Here is an 18,256-nt window from a genome sequence, read left to right on the forward strand (position 1 = left end):
GCTAGAACAGAATAGTTTAACTGTAAATCGGCTGGATACAACATATAGCATAGGTTGTAGCTAACCTAATTGTTAGCATGAGCTCTATTCATCTTGCTAATCATGACAATCCTGCTCAGACACTCAACCCCTTATAGCTAGTCCCATTCCACCTCGATATACGGAATACTGCGGAATGATTTTGGAATGAGTTGAATTTCTCGAGAAACGTAGAATTTAAAGGTGAAAAACGGAATTTTTGAGAATTTGGTGGAATTTCAAATTTGAAAATGAGAAATCTATGGGAAATGGGAATTTGCGGAATAGGGAGGAAAATTTGAAAATGCGGAATTTTTGGGAATTGGGAATTTGGGGAATAGCGTGGAAGAATATGAAGAGTTGAAAGCTGGAATGGGTTGAATCGGTGGAAAAATGTGGAAATTAAAGATGAAAAACAGAATTTTGGAGAATTTGGTGGAATTTCAAATTTGAAAATGTGGAATTTATGCGACATGGGAATTTGGGGAATAGGAAAGAAAAAGATGAAGAGTTGGAATGGGTTGAATCAGTTGAAAAATATGGAAAATAGAGGTGTAAAACGGAATTTCTGAGAATTTGGTGGAATTTCGGTTCAATTTGGGTCACTTCCGGTTTATTTGGGTCACTTTCGGTTCAATTTAGGCCACTTCCGGTTTATTTGGGTCACTTCTGGTTCAATTTAGGCCACTTCCGGCTTAGCTGAGGTCACGTCCGGTTTATTTGGGTCACTTCCGGTTCAATTTAGGCCACTTCCGGTTTAGCTGAGGTCACTTCTGGTTTATGTGGGTCACTTCCGGTTCAATCTAGGTCACTTAAGGTTTATTTGAGTCACTTCTGGTCTATTTGGGGTCACTTCCTGTTTGCCTGAGGTCACTTCCGGTCTATTTGGGGTCACTTCCGGTTTGCCTGAGGTCACTTCCGGTCTATTTGGGGTCACTTCCGGTTTGCCTGAGGTCACTTCCGGTTCATTGGGGGTCACTTCCGGTTCATTTGGGGGTCACTTCCGGGGTACCTGGGGTCTTTATCGGTCCAATCAGGGCTCATTGGGGTCATTTTAGGGTCAATCCAAGATGGCCGCCACATAGTGGAACTGGGGGTCAAGGGGGTGAATATTGGAAGCATAAGGTGAATAAAGTTGGAATGGGTTGAATCGGTTGAAAAATGCGGAATTTAGAGGTGAAAAACGGAATTTGGGGGAATTTGGTGGAATTTGGTGGAATTTCAAATTTGAAAATGCGGAATTTTTGGGAAGTGGGAATTTGGGGAATAGCGTGGAAGAATATGAAGAGTTGAAAGCTGGAATGGGTTGAATCGGTTGAAACGTGGAATTTAGAGGTGAAAAACTGAATTTGGGGGAATTTGGTGGAACTTGGTGGAATTTGGTGGGATTTCAAATTTGAAAATGCGGAATTTTGGGGAATTGGGAATTTGGGGAATAGCGTCGAAGAATATGAAGAGTTGAAAGCTGGAATGGGTTGAATCGGTTGAAAAATGTGGAAACTAGAGGTGAAAAACGGAATTTTGGGGAATTTCAAAATTGAAAATGCAGAGTTTTTGGGAAGTGGGAAGTTGGGGAATGTTGAGAATCTTTCCCAATGTGATGTGAATGTGCTGAATGACGTGAATTTCAAACTGGAACGACGTGAATGTGAAATGTTGAATGTGCCATTGAGAATAAATGGGGAAAAATTTGTCGGAAATTTGGGAATTTTGCGGAATCTGAGAATTTTCGGAATAAGAAAAATGGAAGCGCTCATCTCGTGAATATTTGGAATGCGTGAAAAGTGGAATGGAGTGAATGGGTTGAATTGTGTGGAAGAAGAAGAAAGACAGAAATTGCCTTCGCCTTCACACAATAATATTATCAAACCATCTGTGTCACTCCAAATCATTAAATCCATCAATCAAATTCCTCGTCCTTTGTCAACAACGCCGAGTGTGCGCCCTGACGTCAGCCTCATCGTTATTAGTATATGTATATTAGTATATAACTATATATGTATAATATATATCTATATCTATATATATATAATATATATATATGTGTGTGTGTGTGTGTATATATAACTATATTGTAGCGTTAACAAAGTACAAGGAAAGACGTGGGTTTGGTAACAAGCCAATAACTACTGAACTGTAACGATAAAAACATATACAAGTTGCTACACGAAATAAAATACATCAAATAACTATAACTATAACTGGAGCCTTGCCACACGGCTCCAAGCAACGGCGTGGACTTCCAGGCGTGTGGCGGCATAAACTTCCATCCCTGGAGGTGGCACTTCCAGTGTTTAAAAGCCATGTCCGAGCCCTATCCACCGTCCCCGGACAGCCACCCGGCCGAGCGCCGGCCCCCGACTTCCATCCAGGGAGGTGAAAGAGAGCTCCGTAAGTAAGACCGGGCATGCGTAAAAGCCATAATAGTTTTTCAAACCTTCTGTGTCACTCCAAATCATGAAATCCTTCAAACTCTTTGTCCTCCGTGTCACTTATAAACAAAGCCGCTAATGATGCCGGTAGTACGCCTTTCGTCATCTTCGTCATCCCGTGATCGAATCTTTGTCCTTTATGTAAACAACCACCGCGCCGCTGACGTCACTTGAAATTCAAATTACAGTAACCCCTTGCTACATCGCGGTTCGTTTATCGTGGTTTCACTTATTTATTTATTTTTAATTGTGAAAATTTGTGAAAAAACTCATATAAGTCGCTCCTCAGTATAAGTCGCCCCCCCACCCAAACTATGAAAAAAAACAGGACTTATAGTTCGAAAATTACATTACATAGCATTTGGAGCATTTAGGTTTCTGCCATGTTTTGCAAATAGCGAGTCTTATGCAGTGTTTTTGGTTTGCTAGTCATAAATATTTAAATTGCCATTTTGCATGCTGTGACAATGTTGCAAACTACAGCCCGCCTATCCAATGCACAGAAGCCGTCACATATAGACAAATAATCGATTTCTGGGTTAAGACCCGCCGACAGATGCTCACTGTTGTCAAGTCTGTCGCCCACCCAACAAATATACAGTGAGTGTTTCACATTTGATATTTTACAACCCTATTGGACCATCCGTCCATCTTCTTCCGCTTATCCGGGGTCAGGTCGCGAGGGCAGCAGCTTTAGGAGGGACTCCCAAACTTCCCTCTCTCCAGCCACTTTATCCAGCTCATCCCGGGGGATCCCAAGACGTTCTCAGGCCAGCTGAGAGACATAGTCTCTCCAGCGCGTCCTGGGTCGTCCCTGGGGTCTCCTCGTATCCTGATGAGATGCCCCGAGCCACCTCATCTGGCTCCTCTCAACGTGGAGGAGCAGCGGCTCTACTCTGAGTCTCTCCCGGATGACCGAGCTTCACACCCTATCTCTAAGGGAGAGCCCCGACACCCTGCGGAGGAAACTCATTTCGGCCGCTTGTATCCTGGATCTCGTTCTTTCGGTCACGACCCATAGCTCGTGACCATAGGTGACCAGAGTCGGCTGCAGTCAGGAGATCATTTGTGATTTTAATGAGGGCTGTTTCGGTACTATGTCGAAGCCGAAAAAAGGATGGGAACTGTTCGTATAGTTTATTACTGGAAAGGTGAGTGTGGATCTGTGATGCAATGACTTTTTTGAGAATTTTGGAGAGAAATGGCAGGTTGGAGATGGGGCAAACGTTACTGAGGATATTGGGGTCTAGGCCAGGTTTTTTAAGACTTGGTGTGACTGTAGCAGATTTGGAAGATAGAAGGACATAACCAGAGGTGAGGGAAGAATGGATGATGGCAGTAATCAGGGGCAGCAGAGAGGGGAGGGAGGCTAAGATCAGGGAAGGCAGGGGGTCAAGTTGACATGGCTTTGAATTTTGAATGAGTTTAGATAGATCAGCAGCAGAGGGAAGTTGGAAGCAGGAAGGGAGGGTGAGAAAGGAAAGATGATGGACAGCTGGACAAGTTAGGGGTCAGTAGCTGGTGGATAGTGGCTATTTTATTGTCGAAGAAGGACATCAGGGTGTTACAGTGGTCAGTAGAGTAGAAGTGTGGGGAGAGGGAGTCAAGGGGGCGGGTTGAATTATTATTCACGGCAAACAGGACTCTTGGTGTTCCCCGCACCGGCTGTAATTTTCTTCGCAAAATAATGTGATCAAGCGGAGGAAATTGCATCCTTATATTGCATAATGTGGGTATGGTATAACTGTTTATGATTGGTGAGTCCAGTTTTGCAAGAAAGCCGCTCCAGCTGTCGTCCTTTGGCTTTTAGTTGGCACAGATGAGGAGAGAACCAGGGAGCTGAGTAGGGGAAAGAAACAGTTCGGGTTTTGAGGGTTGCAAATGAGTTAAGCAGAGTTTGTAGTCCATTGTTGTAAATGGGGGTGTGATGGTGGGGAGACTGCCAATGGCTGTAGTGAAATCTGCTAAATTGATGTTTTTGATATTGCGGAACGATATGATACATGACTGTTTGGTTTTGGATAGTGTAAGACTGAGATTGAATGAAACCAGCATGTGATCAGACAACCCTGTTCCCAGGTTGACGGCAGAGCAGTTAAAGGGTGACACCGGAACAACTGACAAAGTCTAAAGTATGGCCTTTGGTGTGGGTAGGGAAATCAATGTGTTGTTTGAGTCCGAAACTGTCCAGGCAAAAGGTGAAATCCCTAGTAAGAGTGCTGTTAGTGCTGTCCAAGTGGATATTTAAATCGCCAAGAAGAATGATATTAGATGATAGTGAGCAGATGTAGGTGAGGAATGTGGCGAATTTGTTAATAAAGTTCTTATTTGATTTGGGTGGTCGGTAAATATTAACCAAGATAGTTGGTGTGGGTCTATTCAGCTGCAGAACCGCAGATTCAAAAGAACTGGATGCTGGTACTGTAACCGATAAGACCTTCCAAGTCTCACAGTGAAGTATCACGAGACCTCCTCGACCGGTAAGACGTGGTTTGCATTTGTAGACAAACCCAAGTGGAACTGACTCGTTCAGTTGAGAGAAGTCGCCAGGATGTTGCCACATTTCAGTTAGGCATAAAAAGTCATACTTGCGGTCGAGGAGGAAGTCCTGTATTAGTTGTCCCTTGCCAGTAAGGGAGCGGATGTTGAATAGTCCCAGTGTGACGTCACAGTGTTGATTGGTGAAGTCGGCGTTAGCTGACCTAGCTAGGCTAGCTATGGTCCACCTTCCTATGGATGCTTCTCGGTGGATGGCGGCGGGAAGAGGACCAGATGGAGTCATCCATAGTGGATGCTTTCCTCCTAAAAGCCGCCCCGGTTCTTCCTCTCACAAAAACGAAGAGTTGAAACCATTCATCTTGTCCGGGAGTTTATTTGCTATTTTTATTTGCAAAAAATATTTTTTTTTTTTATATTTGAAAAAAAAAAATATAGGAGAAACAGTTCGGGTTTCCAAGTGGATATTTAAATCGCCAATTCGATTTAATTGGAATTAATCTTCCACATTGGAAGATTTGGGAGATTTTTTTTTTTTTTGTAATGTGCCTTCACAGCTTTCTGTCAACCAAAGTTTTGTTATTTGTTTACAATAAATAGCAAATAAACTATTTATTTATTAGTAAATAATAAATTTATTTTATTTTACTAAAAAAAAATAGTAAAATAATTACTATTTATTTAAGGGTTAAATTAAATAACCCTTACAAATACCAATACAAAAAACGGCATTAACCTTTCTGCAGGCGCCTTGTCATAGACCTGGAGTATGTATTCCAGGGATATATGTGTATATGTATATGTGTATATATATATACATATATATATGTGTTTTATACATCACACTTTATACAAGTGTGATGTATAAAACACACACAAAACAAACCTTGTGTGTGTTTTGAGTGAACACAATACTTGCGTGACAGTGACCAGAAAATGCAGATAAATGTGTTTGTGGTCTACATAATCTAATAGTCCGCTGATCCCGCGGAATCGGGACAGCGGGCATGAGCGCTGATAGTGCAGATCGTGCCTCTGAGCAACTGCGGATGTGAATGAGTTCAAGCGCAGAAGGCGGCATCTGGCCACACGCGAAGGAAGAAATATCAACCAGTGCAGAAGGGGTCGGGACACGTGACAGTCTCGCTTGTTTGTTGTTTTGTTTTCTGTAAAAGTACAATACATGCACAGGACAGCATAGGACAGTATATAACTGTATATATATATATATATATACCGTAATTTTTTGAACTGTAAGTCGCGTTTTTTGTCATAGTTTGGGTGGGGGGCGACTTATACTCAGGAGCAACTTTTATATGATTTTTTTTCACAAATTTTCAAAATTCAAAAATCCGCGATGTAGTGAAATTGCGATAAACGAATCGCGATGTAGCAAGGGATTACTGTCATTTGAACTGCAAGTGACGTCACCCGTGCCGCGCGCGCGGCAGTTGTTTACATAAAGGCTAAAGGATTCTATCATGGGATGACGAAGATGACGAAGGGCCCCACGTACTACCAGCATCATTAGCGGCTTTGTTTGTAAGTGACACGGAGGACGAAGAGTTTGAAGGATTTAATGATTTGGAGTGACACAGAAGGTTTGAAAACTATTATGGCTTTTACGCACGCCCGGTCCTTCTCGACGGGAGCTCTCTCTCACCTCCGTGGATGGAAGTCGGGGGCCGGCGCTTGGCCGGGTGGCTGCCCGGGGACGGTGGATGGGGCTCGGACATGGCTTTTACGCACGCCCGGTCCTATTTATTTTTGGATTTTGACAAATACATTTGCCCCAAAAGTGCGACTTATACTCCGGTGCGACTTGTATATGTTTTTATTTTTCACTTTATTGTGCATTTTATGGCTGGTGCGACTTATAGTCCGAAAATTAGTGTGTGTGTGTGTGTGTGTGTGTGTGTGTGTGTGTGTGTGTGTGTGTGTGTGTGTGTGTGTGTGTGTGTGTGTGTGTGTGTGTGTGTAAGTAAATATATCTTTATCTTTCCCATGTAAATATAGGAAATGGGCATATGCAGATATAGAGTTTGTTGCTTCATTGCTGTCGGACAATCAGATGACAATGACATGACCCATTTTGTGAAGTTTTCACGTTTAAATTTTGCGCGACATTTCCATTTTTCACTTATAATTTTTAAGTTTTTCAACCGATTCTACCCATTTTGACTTTAAACTGTTCATTTTTGCCTACCTATTCCAAAACTTCACACGTACCAAGAATTCAAAATTTTCAATTCCGAAATTCATGCTAAATCTAACAGAGCGGTGATGAACGGCGTCTATATTGTCACCCTAATCAGCGGGTAACATGGGACAGGTGGTGGTAATCAGCGCCAGCCAGCAGGGCAAGAGTGGAGATGTGCCACAGCCGCGCACAAAGGAAAAATGCACCACGGTGCAGAAAGAGTTGGGACAGCGACAATGTGCGGGGCATGCCTCTGAGCAATTTGCTTTACTAAGGACAAGTGCTGGGTGTGCGGCTGGCTGCTGGCCAGGAATCGGGACAGCGGGCATGAGCGCTGATAGTGCAGATCGTGCCTCTGAGCAACTGCGGATGTGAATGAGTTCAAGCGCAGAAGGCGGCATCTGGCCACACGCGAAGGAAGAAATATCAACCAGTGCAGAAGGGGTCGGGACACGTGACAGTCTCACTTGTTTGTTGTTTTGTTTTCTGTAAAAGTACAATACATGCACAGGACAGCATAGGACTGAGAAATAGGAAAGGTTTACGTTGTGTAAAAGTATTGGGAAGGGTTTAAAAAACTTTGGTGTCCTGGACCACAATGCAACATGAGATTCATGCGCAACCAAAGACTATAAAAATGGGACCCACTGCCTCCCTGCTTGGCACTCAGCATTAAGGGTTGGAATTGGGGGGTTAGATCACCAAATGATTCCCAAGTGCGGCACCGCTGCTGCTCACTGCTCCCCTCTCCCAAAGTCGATGGATCAAAATCACATGGGGATGGGTTAAATGCAGAGGACAAATTTCACCACACCCAGATGTGCGTGTGACAATGATCATTGGGACTTTTACCATGACTCACATTATTTTCGCTATGCATGATGATTTTGTGGAAAAAAATTGTCTAGTCTTTTCAGAAAAACAGCCCTTGTCAAAAATCAGGCATTTAAAAAAACGTTTTTTTATGGCTTATTGACTTATTGAAGGCTCCTTTTATTTCATAGGAAATATGGTGATTTTAATTTTATCTAGTACATACCGTATTTCCCGCACCATAAGGCGCTTCGTGTTAAAAGGTGCAGACTCAATTCCGGGGACTTTTCTGTATCTAATCCACACATAGGACAGACTGCATATAGGGTGCATGCATGCCATGACTTAACGGTAAAAAAAAAAAGTCACAGAGGCCAGGCAGTCAGTTCCGTTGTACACTGGAGCCTTGGTTCTCGACCACAATCCATTCCAGAAGGCTGTTCGAAAACTGAATTGTTCAAATTTTGAATCATGTTTTCCCATTACAAATAATGGAAAGAAATTTAATCCGTTCCAAGCAACAACAAAATAACGCCTTTTTAAAGCATTTTTTCATTTGCGCATATTTGTCCGATCGCGCAACCATAGAGCGTAGCCGACCGCACAACTGCACCGTGTTGGTCGCATTATTGTCACAGAGCGGTCGCTGAAATTTTGAAAATATATTTAGAGTCCTGATGTACTTTCCAAAATTTAAGTCGACCTCAGTGCGCAGGGAGCTTAATTTAGTCCGATCGCGCAACTGCAGCGCACCGCCGAATGCGCAACTGTAGCGCGTCACCGACCGCGCAACTGCACCGCGCTGGTGGCATTATTGTGACAGAGCCGTCGCTGAAATTTAGAAAATATTTTAAAAATTCTGATGTACTTTCCAAAATTTAAGTGGACCTCAGTGCACAGGGAGCTTGATTTTGACCGATCGCGCAACTGAAGCGGACCGCCGATCGCGCAACCGTACCGCGCCGCCGACCGCGCAACTGCACCGTGCTCGTCGCATTATTGTGACAGAGCGGTTGCTAAATTTTAGAAAATACTTTTAAAGTCCTGATGTACTTTCCAAATTTTAAATGGACCTTTGTGCACAGGGAGCTTAATTTTGTCCGATCGCGCAACCGCAGCGCGCCGGGCGCTCACTGTCGCATTGCGTATATATATATATTTAAAAAAAAAAAAAAAAAAATATATATATATATATATATATATATATATATATATATATATATATATATATTAGCATAAAAAATAACCTGATAAAATTGCAGTATTATTTAGGAATATAGCAACATTTTACTCACCAAAAATCCTGATTATTTGTACACAAAATCCATCCTCCTTTCTTTCCTCAAGAATATTTCAGTTACTCTGTTGTGCAGATTATCCGTGTGTTTCAGTTCCATCAGTCCTTTTCTATTGCCATCAAATACAATTTGCAGCGTTCCTCAGGAGTTAGGAGTACCACTCGTAGTTAGTGGACTGAAAGTGGCGGACAAATCCTTTTCCCGGTTGTGACAGGCTTGCTAGCTTCGGAGTTGCCCAACCTTGCTTAACAATGTCCAGCTTTTCTTGAAAAGTCAGTCTTGAAAATGGCTTTGACAGTAAATCTGCAACAAAATCTATTTCTTCTCCTCCTTCAGCCATTAAGGGCTGACAAAACAGCTATTAAATCAAGACAACTATATCTTTGCTTGTGCAGCTCACTACAGATGCAGTTTGCTAGCTCTGGCTAGTACACACTCTGACTATCCAATTAAAGTGTGTGATTGCTGACATTTCCTTACGCCTGTTATAGGGCCTTGGTGTCGCCAAAAAAAATCTGATTGGTTGATGCAAGTTTGATCGACATTTATTTTATACTTAAGGGCCCGCAGAACTGATTGTGAAGCCCTCTAGGAAGATTTCTTTAACCCTGGCAACAAATAGTAGCTGAAATGTGATTGGTTAAATGCTTAAATATGAAAATACATGTCTGGAAGCAGTGCAACCAGAGAGCTAGCAATGAAAGGAAGCTGACAGACCATTTGGAATTATTTAATACGTATTCATGGACAAAATATAATGATCATCAGTCTGTGATTCTGATATTTTTAGGCCAGCAGAGAAGGCCTTGCAGGCCCTGACGGCCCACCACTCGTAAAACGTTATTGGTTCATTGGGTCTACATATTACGCCTGTATATTACGGAAGCCACACTAAACAACTTTGGAATTTTGTCCACACAAAAGGCGCACCTTAATAAAAGGCTCACCTTCCCTTTTTTAAAATATTAAAGGCTTTTAAGTGCGCCTTATGGTGCAGAAAATATTGAAGTTATTTTTTGCTATGAGCAAAATACTACTGTTATTGTCCACACAGGGCATTGCTGCCAAAATAATAATAATAATAAATTCTATATGTATGACTAGGTCTGGTGCCACTGATCATTTTGAGTAGTTTAAAGTAAAAAAATAATTAAAAACTTCATATATGACTTAGTTATCACACTTGGAATGCAGCGCCATATTTTTGGACAACATCGCATACATTTTGTGTTTTCAGAAAAATGGCCACTGTCAAAAAAAAATGGGCATGCATAAATAATGCTGCTATCGTATCACCCTATAATCTGAAATACAGATGAAACATGAATTGTCTTTTTCTTTGGTGATATGAAAAAAAACATGTCTGTGGTCCAGAATGTGCAAACACAATCTGCTGTAAATGCCAGACTGAGGTAGGAAACAAAGGATGTACAAGTAAACTACAAAATATGAAAAGTAACATATTTTCTCTAACCAACTTAAACCAGTTTTAGGGAATGTATTATTTCTTAGCTCGTTTGCCCAAAGAACCAGGAACCAGGACGCTGCTGCTCCTGTGACCCTACCCTGGATAAGCAGTAGTGTTAAGTTTTGTCGAATAAATTTCCCCCAAAATGCGACCTATACTCCGAAGCGACTTGTATATATTTTTTTTCACGTTATTGTGCATTTAATGGCTAATGCGACCTATATTCCGGAGCAACTTTTAGTCTGAAAAAAATATATATATACATTATAGACGATCAATTCTTTCTGGTCAAGATGCTCGTCCCGGTCACGTGACATGTTTTTTCAGTCAAGCCCGCAAAGCTAGCAAAAATAAGTAAGAATTTTTTTGGAAAAATGTAAACAATTTGGCAATTCTCCCAATTACATCCATCGCTCTGTCTCTTGACATAAGACGCTTGTCTCGGTCACGTGACATGTCACCCCAGTCGAGCCCGCGAGGCAAGCAAAAATGAGCAAGAAACAGAGAAGTTTGGAAAGCTTCTTCAGGAAGGGAAAAAAGCCCAATGAGGAGACTGAAGAAGAAGAGGCTACCACTTGTAAGAACAGGAAAGCTGCATTCAAAAGAACATTTCTGGAGTCCTACTTAAAATATGGATTTATCGCTACAGGTGACTGACGGGCCAAGCGCACTCGGAACATGTGGCGACAGGCTAGCTAACGAGCCAATTAAGCCTTCAAATGTGCTTCGGCACATGGAGATCAAGCATCCTGCTTTAAGACAAACCTTAACCTTAAGTGTCATTGTTTCCGATTACGCCTAGATGGGACTGGCTCGTTTCTGAGAAACAAGCTTGGTGCTCCCAATAATTCAACGAAATGGTGCTTTATTTTTGTGGTTTATATTTGTTTTCATATCAGTCGTATCATTTAATTTCATCATATTTATATATTTATTATAAATGTATTATATATTTATATAAATTAATTAAAAATAAAAATATTTCTGACGCATAACCGGTCCGTGGCGCAAAAAAGGTTGGATACCTCTGGACTACGTCATGATGTGAATGTTAATCTGGAAGTGGGTGTCATAAATTAAATGGATGTGAAGAGTAAATGATTTAGATGAGATTAAAATGTATGCTTATTATGAAACCTCAGATTTGATTCTATGCTTGGGTACAATACAGAGCAGGACTCTGGTCATAGTAAGCCATTTTAAACCTAAAACGTGTCGGTATTTTAAGATTGCATATAAAAATAAGTGAGCAAGACCTCTGAGAAGCAACTGTATAATGTAGATACTGATATGTATCTCTATTCTATTAATTCTGTTGGACTGTGACTTGTTTTTTTCTCCGACTGATGATGGACAGAGGGATAACCCAGTAGCGGAAGCCTATTTCAAGGACATTTATTATATACAAAAAAATGGATGGAGGGACGATAACGAAAGAGTGCCTAAGACAATGACTGATGGCTGCTGAGGTCGAGGACAAAGGACTGACTGGTAAAATAAGGGATAGTGCCAATGTCGCCTAAAATGTACCTTGGTCACTGAGCAAACAATCATGGTGTTATAGTAAACTCAACACTCATATTACATGCACATATTACAAGATATTACTTCAACTTCATCTTCTTCCGCTTATCCGGGGTCGGGTCGCGGGGGCAGCAGCTTTAGGAGGGACTCCCAGACCTCCCTCTCCCCAGCCACTTCCTCCAGCTCATCCCGGGGGATCCCAAGGCGTTCCCAGGCCAGCCGAGAGACGTAGTCTCTCCAGCGCGTCCTGGGTCGTCCCCGGGGTCTCCTACCGGTGGGACATGCCCGGAACACCTCCCCGGGGAGACCTCCGAGATTGGAGAGTCCGCCTCAGAGTCCTCAGGCCCTGCTTCCACAAAGGAAGGCTTGTTGGTGGAATTGAGGAGGTCTTTGAAGTATTCCCCCCACCGACATCCCGAGTCGAGGTCAGCAGCACACCATCTCCACTGTAAACAGTGTTGACCGTGCACTGCTTCCCCCTCCTGAGACGCCGGATGGTGGACCAGAATTTCCTCGAAGCCGTCCGGAAGTCATTCTCCATGGCTTCGCCAAACTCCTCCCACGCCCGAGTTTTTGCCTCAGCAACCGCCGAAGCCGCGTTCCGCTTGGCCATCCGGTACCTAACAGCTGCCTCCGGAGTCCCGCAGGCCAAAAAGGCCCTATAGGACTCCTTCTTCAGCGTGACGGCATCCCTTACCGCCGGTGTCCACCAGCGGGTTCGGGGATTGCCGCCACGACAGGCACCAACAACCTTACGGCCACAGCTCCGGTCGGCTGCCTCAACAATGGAGGCGCGGAACAAGGTCCACTCGGACTCAATGTCTCCCGCCTCCCCCGGGACGTGGGAAAAGCTCTGCCGGAGGTGGGAGTTGAAGCTCTTCCTGACAGGGGATTCTGCCAGACGTTCCCAGCAGACCCTCACAGAGCGTTTGGGTCTGCCAGGTCGGACCGGCATCTTCCCCTTCCCATCGGAGCCAACCCACCACCAGGTGGTGGTCAGTTGACAGCTCCGCCCCTCTCTTTACCCAAGTGTCCAAAACATGCGGCCGCAAATCCGATGACACGACTACAAGGTCGATCAACGAAATGCGGCCTAGGGTGTCCTGGTGCCAAGTGCACACATGGACACCCTTATGCTTGAACATGGTGTTCATTATAGAAAATCCGTGTCGAGCACAGAAGTCCAATAATAGAACACCGCTCGGGTTCAGATCGGGGAGCCGTTCCTCCCAATCACGCCCTTCCAGGTCTCACTGTCATTGCACGTGAGCATTGAAGTCACCCAGTAGAACGATGGAGTCCCCAGAAGGAACGCTCTCCAGCACTTCCTCCAGGGACTCCAAGAAGGGTGGGTACTCTGAGCTGCCGTTCGGTGCATAGACACAAACAGTCAGGACCCGAAGGCGGAGGGAGGCTACCCTCTCGTTCGCCGGGGTGAACCCCAATGTGCAGGCGCCCAGCCGGGGGGCAATAAGTATGCCAACAGCTGCTCGACGCCTCTCACCGTGGGCAACTCCAGAGTGGAAGAGAGTCCAGCCCCTCTTGAGAGGGCTTGTACCAGAGCCCAAACTATGTGTGGAGGCAAGTCCGACTAAGTCTAGTCGAAACCTTTCTGCCTCACACACTAGCTCAGGCTCCTTTCCAGCCAGAGAGGTGACATTCCATGTCCCTAGAGCCAGCCTCTGCCGCCGGGGATCGGACCGCCAAGGTCCCCGCCTTTGGCCGTCGCCCAGCTCACTATGCACCCGACCCCTTTGGCCCCTCCTATAGGTGGTGAGCCCATTGGAAGGGGGACCCACGTCTTCTTTTCCGGCTATGCCCGACCGGACCCCATGAGCGAAGGCCCGGCCACCAGGCGCTCGCCTTCGAGCCCCACCTCCAGGCCTGGCTCCAGAGAGGGGCCCCGGTGACCCGCGTCCGGGCGAGGGAAAACGACATCCATATTTCTTTTTCATCATAAGGGGTCTTCTGAGCCGTGCTTTGTCTGGCCCCTCACTTAGGACCCTTTTGCCATGGGTGACCCTACCAGGGGCATGAAGCCCCAGACAACATGGCTCCTAGGATCATAGGGGCACGCAAACCCCTCCACCACGATAAGGTGACGACTCACGGAGGGGACAAGATATTACTAAAACTGCAATTTTTTTTCACCTCCACATATAATACTATGTATAATTTGTGCTAGTGACGCAGAGATCATAATTTGTGTTTTTGTATTCCCCTCAACTTTCGTAACGTATTGCAAACCCATGATGAATATTAAATGTCTGCAGTTAGTACAAAATGTTGCAGCAAGACTTCTGCAAGACAAAAGTGCAATCACATTGCCTCGATAGACAAGTTGCATTGGCTCCCCCAGTGCACTTGTGATGTGATTTCAAAGTTTTGTTAGTTATAAAATATTATACAGTTTACCACCTCCCCATCTCATTGGTTTAATATGTTCAGTTGTGAAACCTTCGTTTACTACACGTTCTTTTGATGATTCTGCAAACGAAAATAAGTCTACAGGTTCAGCATTTTCTATTTAGCCTCCAGGGCTCTGGAATAGCCTATCCACAGAAATTAGTCGCTTCCTCAGTAGAAATGTTTAAAACTGGACTTAAAACTTACTTTTATACTCTTGCATTGAGTTGGACTACATGTAGGCCTGTTTGACTCTCACTTTTTCTCTTTCTCCTACCTTCTCCTTGCTTCTTGGGAAGGGGGCCAGGTGAAATTTACCAAACGGGATGTTGCTGAATGGATTCTGCACCGACTGGCAAGGACATGATCTGAGGTAGGCCTTCATGGAGATGCAGCCCTGAAGATTTCTGCATTGACCAACAAATCCGTGTTTTGAGGAGGACCCAGTTCCTGAAGGTGTCTTCCTGCAGCACTTCATCTTATTAAATGGACTTTCATATTTATTGTCATTAACATTGCATAACACCACATTGTGTTAATTGTTACCCACTTGGCATCCTTTGCAGCCTAGAAGTGGGAGTTTTCCCATTTGTAGCCCCTTCTCAAGAAGCTTCTCATTCAGTTTTTCCTTGTCCTCCTGGGGGTTTGAAATCAGGCTATGTCAATGTGTCAACTGTGGGCCTGTGAAGCCCTTTGAGACTCGTGATTGTAGCGAATATCGGGTAATGAAAGATCAAATTGATTAAATAATAAACTGATTAGTTAGTTGGTTGAATATTTCATTATTTAGGTAATTGATTGATTGATTGATTGAACATTTATTGATCCGGGGGTGAGGAAATTCAGGCCCCAGCAGTATTCATACCCCAGAGTGGGTATATAAAAGACACACAGATGGCATAAGCGCAACTCAATAGGCTCATAAGGCTGCCACACAACGACGCCACAAAGAAAGCCAGAAACTGCGAAAGTTAAAACCCATCAAAGCAAAGCAACAAGACAAAGGAATAAAAGTAACAGCGGCTAACCAGCCCCCCTCAATACCGAAGAACACCCCAAAACACACAAAATAGCCTCCACGGCGTCCATAAACAGGAGTAAGGGCAATCAAGTTCAACGGCGCCGAATGGACCGTGGTCGTGAATTGGTGAAAACATCACCAAACAGGCAAACGTGTGAGCAGTGTCCTGGGTACCCAGTTGGGGCACGTGCAGATGGTCACCATGGGGCTGACACGGCGAAGGTCACTGGTTCCAACAAGCACGAGGGAGCGGACTCCCCACAGGGATCGCAGCTGCGAGGCCAAAGCGAGGGACCCGGTCAGCACTGGCCGGATGAGCAGGAAGCCGTTGGAAATCTACTGCTAGCAGTACAATCAACCGTCACTAGGGCACCACGTTGTTTTTCTCTTTATAGTTTAAGAAGGCGTAAACAAACAAAAAACCTGAAATCAGTCTTTAGATCCGAAGTCAGTCACAGTTAAAAGAATGAGTTCGGTTGGAAAAACTTAGAGGTCCCCAACTTTAGATAAGACACACGCACAGTAACCACTACCCTTTTATACTGTTACATATATGTATCTGCATGATCTGCCAAGTGGAGCTGCCAAACTAATTTTCACAGTTCACACTGCGTTAGAGACAATAACGGGTGGTTGGGTGGGGGTTGATGTAGCACCTGGGTCTTCTTGGTGTGCACGGTCAGACCCAGGGCTCTGTATGCCTTAGCAAAGGAGTTCAGGATGCCCTGGAGGTCTTCTGCAGAGTGTGCTGCAATGGCATTATCATCTGCATACTGGAGTTGGTGACCGTGGTGGTTCTGATCTTGGTTTTGGCTTTGAACCTGTTAAGGTTGAAGAGCCTGCCATCAGTTCTGTACCAAATTGGGATTCCGTGTGGTAGTTCTTTGCCAATGAGATGGAGTATGGTGGCAATGAAGATAGAAAACAGGGTGGGTGCAATGATGCATCCCTGTTTGACCCCTGTCTCTACAGTGAAAGGCTCAGTCAAAGAGCTGTTGTTGAGCACTGTGGCTGTCATTCCGTCATGTAACAATCGCAGTATTCTGACGTATTTATCTGGGCAACCATACCTCAGAAGGATGCTCCAGAGGGCCTGGCGATCCACCGTGTCAAAGGCCTTTGTCAAGTCTATAAAAGCCATGAACAAAGGCTGTTTATGTTCACGGCATTTCTCCTGGAGTTGGCGTGCTGTAAAAATCATGTCTGCAGTGCCTCTAGATGGGCGAAAACCGCACTGCGATTCTGGGAGAACTTCCTCAGACAATGGCAGTAGGCGATTGGCAAGAACACGAGCAAGTACTTTGCCAACTGTTGAAAGGAGCGAGTTTCCCCTGTAGTTCCCACAATCCGCTTTGTCCCCTTTCTTGAAAATGGGCACTATCAGAACTTCCCTGTGCTCCGAGGGGAGTACTTCTTTTTCCCAGACCTTCAAAAAGAGGGAATGGAGGTGGCGCTGGAGCTCTGGTCCACCTTCCTTTAGGACCTCGGCTGGGATCCCATCTGGCCCAGAGGCCTTGTTGTTCTTCAGGCTCCTGATGGCGTCTTGGACCTCTGCTAATGTCTTCCCTGATGGGACTCTGAGGGATATGACTGAGAAGATCTGACTGAATTGTGCTGTCACGGTTGAGGAGTTCCTGAAAGTGCTCTCTCCACCGGTTGTTTATGGACTCATTGCCCTTCAACAGCTCCTGCCCGTCTTTAGAGCGTAGGGGTTTTTGGCCGCGATGGCTTGGCCCGTAGACAGCCTTAGTAGCGCTGAAAAAGGCTCTGGTGTCACCAGAGTCTGCCAAACTCTGGATTTCCAGTGCCCTTTCAGTCCACCAGGAGTTTTTAATCTGTCTCACCCGGCTCTGGACGTCAGCCTTGGCTCTGGAGTGAGCCTATCTCTTTGCTTTTTAGGTGATGTCATTTTGCCATACACGAAAGGTTTCCCTTTTCTTGGAGATGAGCTGTTCTATCTCTGTGTCATTCTCATCAAACCAGTCCTGATGCTTTCTGGACTTGTGCCCGAGAGTGGCACTGCAGGTATCAAGGATGGAAGACTTGAGCAGGCTCCAGTGTTCTTCAATGTCGTCAGGGTATTCCTGATTGAGGCTTTCTCCAAGAGAGGTCTGAAACAGCTGCAGGGCGGAAGTTTTGTTCAGGGTCTCAAGGTTTAGTCTCGGCCGGCTCAACTCCTTTTGCAGTCTCCTCTTCCTCTTGAGTCTTATGGACATTGTGGATCGTATCAGGCGGTGATCTGTCCAGCAGGCCTCTGAATCTATCATGGCTTTTGTGATGCTCACATCGCGCTGATCCCTGGCTCTGACAATGACATAGTCAATAAAATGCCATTGTTTAGAGCGAGGGTGTCTCCATGAGCCCTTGAATTTCTTCTTCTGGCGAAAGATGGTATTGGTGATGGTAAGGTCGTATTGAGCACATTTGCTAAGAAGCAAAACCCCGTTGAAGTTGATTTTTCCAATGCCTTCCTTTCCAATGGTGCCCTTCCAGAGGTGGTGGTCACGGCCCACTCTGGCATTGAAATCTCCCAATATAATAATCTTGTCCTCCTTGGGGATTTTTGACAATACCTCATCC

The 18,256-nt window shown here is 44.7% G+C and overlaps 1 protein-coding gene across 5 annotated transcripts in view; it reads left to right on the forward strand.

Moving 5' to 3' along the window:
• ube2l3b (ubiquitin-conjugating enzyme E2L 3b) overlaps positions 1-18,256 on the forward strand; it is a 54,623-nt gene that overhangs the window by 27,778 nt on the left and 8,589 nt on the right. For 2 of the 5 annotated variants that reach the window (XR_015065914.1, XM_085910560.1), the window contains one exon: positions 14,955-15,028. The exons of 2 other annotated variants lie outside the window; for them this stretch is intronic. Coding sequence is in view for 1 of the 3 variants with exons in the window: in XM_085910560.1 (XP_085766686.1) it covers positions 14,955-15,022 (68 nt within the window). In the remaining 2 variants the exon portion in view is untranslated. Of the gene's footprint in view, positions 1-14,954; positions 15,112-18,256 lie in introns of all 5 variants that reach the window. One more of the 5 variants, XR_015065915.1, reaches the window with a different exon arrangement.

This window comes from Syngnathus leptorhynchus, chromosome 4 (assembly GCF_054491065.1).
Source record: "Syngnathus leptorhynchus isolate UIUO chromosome 4, UIUO_Slep, whole genome shotgun sequence".
Lineage (NCBI taxonomy): Eukaryota > Metazoa > Chordata > Actinopteri > Syngnathiformes > Syngnathidae > Syngnathus > Syngnathus leptorhynchus.